Raw genomic sequence first — 11929 nt, 5'->3', positions numbered from 1 at the left:
CCAGCAGTGTCCCAGATCTACAAAGGGAGAACAAGAGAACAACATCATCATCATCATCATCATCATCATCATCATCACCACCAATTACAATAATATTCAGCCTGTGTCTGTCACCCACCTTTTATTTGATAACACAACAAAATGAGCAACTTTAACTCATTTCTACGAGGCGTGCATGTTACGTTACATTCCAGTAAACCCAGCCAACGCTAACTTTGTTTGCTCCTCATCCTAATACCCTTTCTCTCGTAAGCGATAACATTGTTTTTGAAAATAGAAACAGGAAAGTAAGCTAATCAGCCAAAAAGGATTTTGTTAGACCAAATAACAGTCTTAAATTTTTCCTATTTTTTTTTTCATACTTACAATAGCCTGTGCCGGCTGACACCCATGCTTTGTATTGCATGATATCACAATGGAAGAGTCATTATAAAGATAATGACACTGACAATGGTGACTCTGGATGTTATAAAAGGGCATTTACAGTTTTATCTGACCTCACGTTGTTCCTTTATACTGTACACTGTCTGAACTGACTGGTACACTCCCTTTGTCACGGTTTTCCTGCTGGCATTTTAAAATAATTTATCTCCGTCTTCCTCTTTCTCACAGGCTCTTTGTCACATTTTCCATTTAAATTCAGTTTATTTGTTCTAATGCAAAAAAACTATTAAAATAGATAAATCCAACTTTAATTAAAACCTCCTGAGAGAATGCATCTTAATATAAAACAAAGTCAAGAACACAGGTAAAGAAAAACAGAATGGCCAGCAAATGTAAAAAATAAAGTGTACTTGAAATTCATTTAAGAAATTACAGATGGTGCAGTACTGATACAGATATGATAATGTTATCACAGGGGAAGTGTACAGAAGCCCTAAAGGGTCATGGATTTAAACCTTTTCTTAATGCCATTATCTTGAGATCACTGATTATGCACCAGCAGGGGCTAAACTGGGACTTGTAATGAGGCCAAAGTGGGTCGATGTCATCAATCTCGCCCAAAGTCCATCATAGGCTTATGTGCCAGGTCACCAATTTAACCCACTGTACGTAAGTCTATCGCTTACAATAATTGGCCATAATGTAAAAACAACAAATGGGAAAAGATCTTGAGATAACAGGATTAATTTAAAACAATATATATAACCATTTAGGGATTCCACAGAAATTTGGGTGTGGCAGGGATCAGTGTGTTTGTGCGAGTGTTATAGGGGGAAAAAAATAAAAATAAAATAAAACTGTTGCCCGCTACAAAAGGTCCATCTAATTGGATCAGTCAACGTAAGATACACCAACTCTTCAAAAATCAGACTAGCATCGAAGCAGTTGCATATTTCCATACTCCTTAAATGATTTCAACAAAAGTTCTCAAGGTCAGAGATCCGTTTGAAAATGTCCATGCCAGTTTTTCCATCGCCAAAATTTAGCCTAACTTTGGAACGTTACTTAGCCACCTTCCCGACTTGCTAACATGACATGGTTGGTACCAATGGGTATCTAGTATCATGTGACACCAATATATTCACTCTACCCTTAAAACCAGCCTCTGAGAGACAGTGCAGAGTGGAAGAGGTAAGGATAATAGGCCCCCACCTCTGGAGACGCCCCTGTTCCTGCCACCACTCCTCCATAATTTTGTCACAAACCCACCTCATCAAGCATTCTTTTAAAGTTGTGTCATGCCGTTCAATTGCTTTTTAGGCCAAGTGGTGTGTAAAAAGTTCAAACATCATTATTCTATCGTTTATCAAAGCAGGAGCAGCATCTCAAAGACATCAAAAAAACATTATGATGTATTACAAAGTAATGTACTAATTCAACCATTATGTGTTAAGAATTTTAAGTAGTTAAAAGTGCCTATATGTCTGCAAGTTTCATTAAACTCATTCCTGGGAAATCACCTGAAATATCACATTTGACAGATAGACTGATGGATGAACACAGATCCATTAAAGAAGAGAAAGATGAAGGGAGAGACAACGTGAGTGTTGTGTAATTGAGGTGGAAAACTCATCAGACAGTATCTAATGCTGTTTTTGAATGACGAGGATTCATCGGCATCTCTGTCTGTCCCTTGCTGATAACTTCCAGCCTTGATAATCTGATGGAAAGTCTGCTATTCCCTTTAGTGTCTTCAGTCAGGCAGAGCAGCAGGCTAATTGACTGATAGAGATTAACTAAGGCCTCATTAAGTCATCGTTTGGGCTTCTTCGCCCTCACGCGGCAGGCAATGAAGATGTATGGGAGGTATTTACGCCATGGGAAACCGTTGCTGGTGATTAGTTATTAAAAAGAAAACACACATAACCTCACTTTGACAGAAATGAAAGTAGACTCTCCATTTAAATAGTCTAAAATAATTAAGAGAGAAATATATTGTTCTTACCTGCAGTTTCACCTTTACAGCGTCGATGCTCATTACTTTATTCTGAAAGACAAAAGAAAAAAACAAAACATAATTCACGATCTGCACACATAGAAAGCAAGGCAACAGGAGCAAAGAAATAAAAAAAACTCAAAAACTGAAACACTTGAAGAAAAACAGTTTATAACAGATTACAGACGAGACTAAACCAGACTAAATGGTGCTTTCAAGGGCTGCTGAAGGGGAAGGAATTACTTTGCAAAGCGAGTCCGGTGTCGTATAGCTGTATTATGGTTGTCTTTTTGTGACCACAGTTGGTGTAATAAGGGCTTGGCCTCTGCTGCGAGTCTTTTATCACTGTGATGTTGTCAGCACACTGTACTATCTATGGTTCTATGTGCACACACACACACACACACACACACACACACACACACTTTGTTATGATGAAGACCTTTGTTTCAGGGAGTTGCATCATTCACCAACACCATGGCTGCAAAGCAATTTAGCATAGTGCTCTCTCTCACACACACAAACACACACATAAAATAGCTTTCCAATACCTCTGTGATATCTTTTTATGAGAAAAATAATTGGTTGTAGGGATCTTTTCAAAATGACACCATGGTCACCAGCAGCTTCTGCGTTATTTTCAACTATTCTAATAGTTAGAGAGAAGATCTAACTTTGCTATCTATCATTACAGGGGATGTGATCAAATTGGCAAACAAGATGGATGAGAGCACAGCCTCGGTCAGGACCCACTGGGAACATCAGCAACCCTGTCTCATGTGTTTCACAGAGATGGAAGCAAAAACGCCGGAAGGAAGCTGGCTTCCAACTGGTGCAACACAGAACCGTTTTTTAGCATTCTAAACATGTCTTGTTATCCTATTGTGAAATGTTTGAAACACACATCACTGTCCCGTCAAATGGTTAGTGGGATGCTACTGCTGTGCCTTGATGATGCTCCCTGGATACTTTATACATTTACTCCATCCTAACTGTCATCCAATATGTGGCTCTGAGCACAAAGGAGAACAGGACAGTAGACTTTCTGCATGCAGATACTGGCGGGTGCACACACTGTTCCCTGGTTGATTAGACCACAGAATTTACTATTCAGTAACAAGCTTTGAGGTCTCTGTGGGGTGAAAGATGAAGACCTTGGAGAGCTCTCCCACTGCATGAGCAGAATCAGTATCTTTTCGGTACAGAAGGAAAGATGCAACAAAAAAAGGTTATACAGTGAGTCACTAAAGAGCCTTAAATCACTCCTAAATGGGAAGACGATGGCTTTGAGGACTAGTAGCGAGGAAAATTCTAAAATCTGACAATTAAGGCTCAATTTAACCATTCAATGATAGGCATAGCAACCATACGTGCAGACCTGTCAGGCTTTGTTTTAGTATGTCGAAGCTCTACTAAGAGTGATACTCGCCACTCATCAGATGTACTGCCCTGCTCTTTATTGGAACAACTTAAGCTAACATGACCAAAGATAGTGTTACATTTGCCCAACACATACAATTTTGAGTCTCTCTGTTTCAAACCAGTCCAAGAAGAAGATGAATATGAAGAAAATAGCAGTCCAAAACCGATAATTGGTCGAACAACTCAAAACTCAAAATTCCAGATGAAGACCCACAGGACAGATCATTTGTGTTTCATAAAACAGAAAAAGAGCTGCCAGCAGAAAACACCTGGTCTGTTTCCCCAATCTCAAGAGCAGAGAAATTGAAGTTATGATTGCTTTTCACTCACTGATGAAAAAGCTTTTTTCATTGAAGTGGCATCCCCAGACTCGTAAGCAGGACTAACCACAGGTTGGCAGGTCAGACAACAAGAAGACCTCCCCAATAATGAAAGAAAGCTGCTGAATATACAGCAGGAGAGTGAGCAGTGTTATATGTTAAAAAGTCGTGTCAACACACACACACACACACCACGCAAAACTGCATTCATTAAACTGAATTGAATTTCTGTCAGCTAAGTTGAAGTGGATCGGAATACGAGTAAGAAATCAGAGGCTGGTGCAACCCTGCAGGTAGCCAGTTCTACAAGTGGCTCAGCACAGAGTAGCTGTGAAAATAAGCTAATCACAAAATCACAAACAAAGCCTAAATTATTTGGTCAGTCTGCTTAATGATGCGTCACCTGCACTAAAGGTTCCTCTGGGTCTACGTCCAGTTATCAGCTTTGCACTTAAACTGTAGATCCAAAGGCTGTGTTGGTGGGTTTGAAGCTTGGAGCAATTGGCCCGGTCTCCAACAACATACTTCCCCTCATTATTAATGCATTTCATCCATATTGCATGGAATATTGTGAGTTATAGTTAGTTTACCTTACAAATTGAAAACACTTAACATCTTTTGAGCCTTATTTGCTGCATTTTTACTGCAGTATACTCCATGTATGCTTGGAAAGAGGCTTCTCAAGGGCAGCCTCTGGAAACAATGGGGTTTTAGTAATCTACGAGACTCTCTAGGTTTTCTCCCTCATTGCTGCAGAGCACCTTATGTTTTTAAATGTAAGAAGGAATGACCAATCAATCGCTTCTAGTACCAGCTGTATAAATGGCTGTTGTACCCTAAAACAGGGGTTCTAAAATGTATTTATGTCAACAACCTCAACAATAAATGCACATTAAATAAAATATTTTATTCCTCCTTTTGCTGGGAAACCCTTACAACCCATTCAAGGACCCCTATTGTTCCCTGGACCACAGTTTGAAAACCACTGCCCAAATCTAGCACAAAAAGTTGTTGTTGGGCTATATTGAGTCTTTAGCCACGTTCAGACTGTGTGATGCATCACCCTCATTCATTTAAATAAAGCCACTCTGCCAATGTAGCAGGAGTGCAACAGCTCCAAAAAAAACGAAGGGTTGTCCGACAAGAAAGTTGAACCTGGTTCAGCTTTTTAGAAAATGGAGTTATCCCAAGAAGAAGGCCGATATCAGTCATTTATGCAAATGCCCCCAAAAATGGCCTCTAGTGGGATAAGGAAAATTGATGGGAGCAAAAGAGGTAGTAGTTGACGTAATTTTAGAGCAACAATAATGCACATGGAGGAGGTCGGGGTGAATGGATGGTGAACAAAACATCAGACTATTCCCATTTCCCATTTCCAACTGACAGTCAATGTTGGTTTCTTTCGCTTATGATCACGCTTGTCCCCTAAATTTTAAAATATGGGGCAGCTAATCAAAAACACCTCAATGTGTTAGAGGTGTGTTGGCTGAAAAGCAAAGCGACGTCATCAGGTAGGCCAATGCGTGGATTGCTTTGTAGTATGAACGGCATATTTCTACTGGTGAAAGAAAGACTGATTGTAATGATTGTGATAACTTTCCAGAGTTGGAAAATACTTTCTTGTAATATTATAAACCACTGTGTAGTGTTTTGGCATTTGTTCAGCCTTCAAACGTGTGCACACTAATGGGATCAAAGACTGATGCTTGAATTCCCTTCCAACCAACTACAAGGCCATGATCAGGGGTCAGACCAGTAGGACCAGGAGGCTAAAGCCACTGGCCTTGCTGATCTCACACCTACCACAAACAAGCACCGCACAACACCCCTTGTCTGACTGCCTCCAATAAAGGGGAGAAGACAGGGAAGGAAGCCCATTATATCTATGTCCAGGAAAAACAGGTCAGACAGGAGGTGCCCACTAGATCACAAGGATGAGATACAATCTCAGCATGCCCAGCAATCACCAATGCCACAAATGATGTGAACTTACTAGGAGGTGTAGCATAAACCGTTTTGCTGGTTATATTGTACAGATCAGTGAAATTGGCCACTTGTCTCAACCACTACAGGCTGGCACTACACTGACAACCCAACAGCCGTGAAAACAGTGGAGGAAAAAAAAACTGAACAGGGAATAACTCACAGCCTCCTCCGAACTGAGCACAGACCTGGAAAAAGATCCGCAATCACCTTAAAATTTAAGGAATAAAGAGGGATAATGTAAATCGAGTATGAATACCAACAACACTGCAGCTAAGCTAGCTATCAGATGCAATACAGCAGCCGGCACATCGGCACAGCTAACCCCACTGTGAATGAAAACATTCTGTTGCCTTACTCCTCATTTTATTTCTAGATAATAAACAATTATCACACTTTACACAAAGCAAATAGAATTATGTTTGGCACTATGGATAATGAAATAACAGGAAGCTGAAGTTGAATAAATAATTACCCACACAGTGGGTTTTACAGGTGCAGCCATTCCAAATCCATTTGCTGCTGCACTTTGGCCCCACCAACAAGGGGAAGTGTTCGCACTCTTTTCAGCTATCCAGGCGCAGATGTTTCAGGGCTTTCAGCCATTATACATAACCAGTAATGGTTATTTGGAGTCACTGGAGGTTTGTTATATGCATTTTTATTTGGTTCTTTTATGTAAGAGACACAACTGAAATGAGTGTGCTAATGTCTGATGGATGCAGGACTAACAGGGATTGAAGCTGGAGTGTTACAGTGACACACAGTGTTACTAATGTTTTACTTTACACTGGAGTAAAGATGTAAGCAGCACTGTGTGTAGGCTGGGTGTTTACATAACTGTGAGTCCACAGCACCACCCTGCAGAATCTTTCAGCTTTAATGTGAAATCTATCAGCTATCTGTGATGAGCAGAGGTAGATATGTGAAGCAGGTTTTATGAATAAATTAAAGAATTACAGAAAAGAATGTTTTTGTCCATGTGTCAATATATTTCGAATCATACTGGCAAAAAAGGCAGACTTAAGTGCTCTATTTTAGATTGTCATATGACTCATATTTTGTCCTTTGTGGTCTTTAAATAATTTTTCAAACCATGTAGGCAACCTGTAAATGAAGCTGATTGGACTTGACCTGGTCAATAGGACCAGTCACCTCTTATGCAATCTTTTTCCAGCTTCATTATACTTGTGAGTCAATGTCTTCGTCATCATTTGACAACAGGAGAACTGAAAAAACCCTAACTGTTAACAAATAATAATAACAATAATAATAATAATAATAATAATGTACAGCTGTATTTGGCACTCGCACTGAATACACAGTCTCATATCTATTGTGTTGCTGAACTGGAAAGCAGACAAACAGATGCTGGTCAGATCAGTTTTTGGCTGTATGACATACAAGGACGCATATGTGAACCACACACCTGGACACGTGTAGACACAAACCCACACACGAAACAAAGACGGAGCTGTATTTGTCAATCGTCTCAGAATATGAAATCAGTCGTAAAGGCCAAAAATGCTTTGAGTACAAGCTGCTGTTAATGTTATTAACTTTATTAACCTCGAAAATGTCATCTCTGCTGAGCTTCAGAGGTGTCCGAGTTAGCAGGAGATGATGTTCTGGCAGAGAAATGCGCTCATATTCAGTGGGATAAAACATATTCACTAATGACTAGGAGCTTGACTTCCCAAAATGGTTTTTAGACTGACCTTTTTGCTGGATGCAAAAGAGAGAGCAGGTGCTTTTTCCACAGAAGAAAAAAAACTAGTTCTTCACAAGCTTACAGTCACAAGGAAAAAGCAGCTTCGCAACACTGATAATTGTGTGTCATTACCGACAATTTCTCCAGTAATTCCATCTTTGACAGCTTTTACTGTGCCTCAGATAACACGCCGACACATTAATTTCCACATGCTGCTTTCATACAAGTCATAGGTTAAGTGTGTATCTATTTAAAATTGCAGAGCGAAAATAGTAGAGATAATTTAACGTGGGGCTATTTTCTGCATTTTGAATTTGAAACACTGGTATTTTAAAACACAGCTGTCATAAAAACTACAACAGAGATGTGCTCCACCCTGAAACTTTTTTTTTTTGATGACTGTACTATGATGAAACACATCAATACTAGTGCTAATATTAACATTCTAACCCAAGTTATGAAAATCTGCGAGTCGACCATTTGGGACTACTTTACGTCATGACATTTATATTTAAAAAAAAAAAAAGCACCCTCCAATCGGGGCCCACCTCCTCCAGTTTCTGATTTGTCGTTGCAAATATTGCAAGTCCAATTAATACCCCTGTTAACACATGAATATATGTGGCGTAGTAGACATTAGGTGTTACAGGCGTTGGCTCTTTACGTTTAAGATGGAATTCCATCTTCACATGCTTACTTTTGTTCTACTAATTATAATCAAGATTCATTCAACCTGAACCAAAGTTAAGATCCATACTTGTATGCTGAAAAACCGTCCTCACTGTGAAGACCTCCACATTCTGCCTTTTCTCTTCTCCAGCCCTTCCTCTCTCTCTTGTTGTCTCATCCATACACACACCAGAAAGCAACAATCTGCATGGCCGCTCCGGTAGTGATTTTTCAATAATCTGAGGCCCCAGTTCCATCTCATCTCCCCTCATCTTCTCTCCTATCCCCACTATTTTTCTCATCGTCCCCTCTTCACTTACTCTCCATTTCTCGCTCTCCATCCTCGCCCCCTCTCTTGTTTTGATCCTCTTGTATTGTGATGAGGTCTTCCACAGCTGCTCAATAACCAACAAGATGAAAGCGGAGAGACGGCATGAGAAAAGAAGTTAAAAAAGGTTCAAAGTAAGAATGATTGCGAGAGCTTGTCTTTCTTTTTCTCTCCACAGTTTCTGCTCAACAGCCATCTGTCACAGCAGAAACCTACAGTCTCTGAGGGTCACTTTTGGAAGAACATTCACATAACTCAGATGATAACAAGCCCTCTGGTCATACAAAAAAGACAGAGAGCCAAGTGTGAGCTCAAGGATGACTAGACTCCAGCCTACAGGCACCTTGAACCAAATCCAAATTAGTCTACATTCATGTGGGTCAAAGCGAGCCAGCTCATTAGAATAAAAAGAGCTGTCAAGAATCCTTTTCGTTACCTTAGAATGAGCCTTTTTTATCTACAAAAGGGAGCGCATCCTCTTCTATGGACTCCGCCATAATTACCCGCCATGTTTCTACAGTAGCCCAGAGCAGACAAACCAAACACTGGCTCTAGATATGTCTTTCCACATCCACGTAGTTTCTCCTACATGTTTAGAAGGCGAGCGGTATTCAGTTGGTTGCTATCTGCTTCAGAACTTCACTGCTAGCTGCTGCTAAATCCTACACACTGGTCCTTTAAGTATTTATCTATACAATTAAATATTTATTACTAAATGCTGAACAATCCAAGCTAATGTTCGGAAAAAGAAACTAAGATATATAGTTTAACACTCAAAAAAACTGCCAAAATACTGACACTACTATGTGACTAAGTCCTGCCCACTGTACGAACCAGTTAGAAAAGCACAGACGAAACAAAAAATACAGAAAGCTTCTCATATGAATGAGTCAAATCTGTGAATTAATGTAGGGCCTCATAGCCCCCATACATACACTCCATCATGCAGTGCTTGTTTAAATAAAATGTCAGCTGTTCTAAATAGCACGCTCATTTCCCTTTGGTGCTTCATCCTAAAAATAACCTGATGAGCTTCAATAGGGAGCTGTGGAAATCAATGGTAAAAGTTGACACAAGAAGGTCTTAAGTCATATTTTCTAAGGTGTGTGTTAGCTGATAAGCATGGCAGCAGTAAAGTGGCAGATTTTGGAATGGGCTTTGACAGACTGACAATTTTGTAGTGTGCTGTGCAGCGTAGACACCCACACATACACAAATATACACCAGTATATAAGGAAGGCCAACACACACACACACACACAAAATAGACGACAGCTGAATAATTATAAAAACACAAAAGACAGAAACACGTGATATTTTCAAAGACACAAAGAATACAAACACACACACACACACACACACACACACACACACACACAGAGTCTAAGAATAAACACACAACATCTACACACAGCGCTGAGCTATTGACAAATGATCATTAATATTCAACAATTCAACAACAGCCTTACGAACCAGACAGCTCTAAGCTATCCGTCAATCAACCTGCCAGCCCTACCAGCCTTTACTCTGAATATATATGAGTAATCAGAACTCACAGGAAGTCTTCCAACTCAAAAAAAAAGTGGAAAAACTTACATGAAACTCTGATCACCAAGATAATCATATGTTTTACTATGGTCTTATTATACTATCTATAACATGTTTTTGGGAACAGTAAAGAGCAGACGTATATAGTTGCTCAGCAGTGTAACAGGTATACAAAATTGTCGGGTTTAGGAGTCTCATGTGTGGTTTAGGACTTTAACACTGAGCAGTCAAAGAGATATTTAGTGTAGACAAACAGCCAGGTGCTTCTCTGGCAAAGCAGCGCATCAGAAACTTTACAGACACAAACAAAACCGTCAGCATTTGGCCGTCAGCTGCTGTTAATTTTCTCCCTGGCTACTACTTCACTATCGGGAGGTAAACAATGAAACAGCCAGCTAACCCTATCAGAAAGCTTTTACAACAGACACACACACATGCATTACCCATGCATGTCTCCACAACGCTCCGTCTAATTAGTGCTGACTTAATGAGAGTTAATTGTTTAAGTTTGCTGGCTCTTCATGTTTTCAGGAAGAAAATGAGGGCTCAGGTAAAGACAAATTATAAGAGAACCCAGGGTGGTTCCACGAGAGATGAATACAGAAATGACTGTAGGCACTCGTTCGACAATGACAGATGTGCTCTATAGAGGTTACTGAAATAAAAGTTCAGAAATAAAAAGGAAATAAAAGAAAGTAATTTCCTCTCGCTGGCCTTGGGTTCAAATAAAGTACTGTAGCATGAACACCCACTTTGCTCCTCTGTCAAAGAAACTGATCCTGACAAAGACTGCACAGAAATATTGTTAATGAAGGACCTATTTCATTGATGAGAGGGAAACGAAATCTCTCGTCTCACACACGGTAATCAGCATAATATGCCCCGCTGATTTCGAGCGGGGACAGATCTACCATGAAGGTACTTTGGTGCGACAGTCAGGCAGTTAAGAGAACAAAGTTCATAAAAATGTAATATTAACTTAGCCTTATGTGCCACCAGTTCTATGCCGATTTAAAACCAAATAAAACCTTCACTCTGGACTCAGAAATGATGGTTTCAATCTGAGGTGTAACGCACTAACTGCAAAAAAAAATGCAACTTCATTGGGAAGTAGCAAAGTATTACTATTTAGGAACACAGATCTCAAAGCAGCATGCTTTTCATTTTGTTTCGTCCATTTTGAATGAAGTTATAATGACATGTGAGGTCAAATTCCTTTTTTTTTTCTCCTGGCGGTGAGTGTTAGCAATATATCCGCTGTTTCTGGTGAAAACAAAAAGGTCTATCTCTGTAGTGATACTTTCCATCCCTACAGACACTTAGAATAACAGCCTGAGCCTGTCAGTGCCACAAAACAAGTTTAGTGGCTGTACTTTGGCCGACTCGTCTGTCCCCAAGGATTAGCCAACGTTACAAGGAAGCCATAGCAGCCCATTTCACAGCTATTTTCATATCTAACTCTGTGAATTAAAGGTTTAATTTGATCAGACCAGTGTTGGTGATTGTTGGTAAGACTAACACAGATGTTTTGGTGAGTTTTATTTTGTTTCTGTTCAAGTGCCTTTATG

At 39.8% G+C, this 11929-nt stretch overlaps 1 protein-coding gene across 1 annotated transcript in view; it reads right to left on the bottom strand.

Annotated features, from left to right (window-relative positions):
- The window catches only part of LOC118330532 (ras-related protein Rab-26), a 91080-nt gene that overhangs the window by 47372 nt on the left and 31779 nt on the right, over window positions 1-11929 (bottom strand). The window contains exons 4-5 of the mRNA XM_035665122.1: window positions 2390-2431; window positions 1-17 (exon numbers count right to left, since the gene is read on the bottom strand). The exon at window positions 1-17 is cut by the window's left edge and continues 8 nt beyond it. Coding sequence (XP_035521015.1) covers window positions 1-17; window positions 2390-2431 — 59 coding nt within the window. The remainder of the gene's footprint in view (window positions 18-2389; window positions 2432-11929) is intronic.

The sequence above is a fragment of the Morone saxatilis genome, unplaced genomic scaffold (assembly GCF_004916995.1).
Source record: "Morone saxatilis isolate NCDOM2014 unplaced genomic scaffold, NCSU_SB_2.0 Contig1, whole genome shotgun sequence".
NCBI classification, from domain to species: domain Eukaryota; kingdom Metazoa; phylum Chordata; class Actinopteri; family Moronidae; genus Morone; species Morone saxatilis.
The sequence above is the reverse complement of the archived record's forward strand: the minus strand, read 5'-3'. Positions and strand labels throughout refer to the sequence as shown.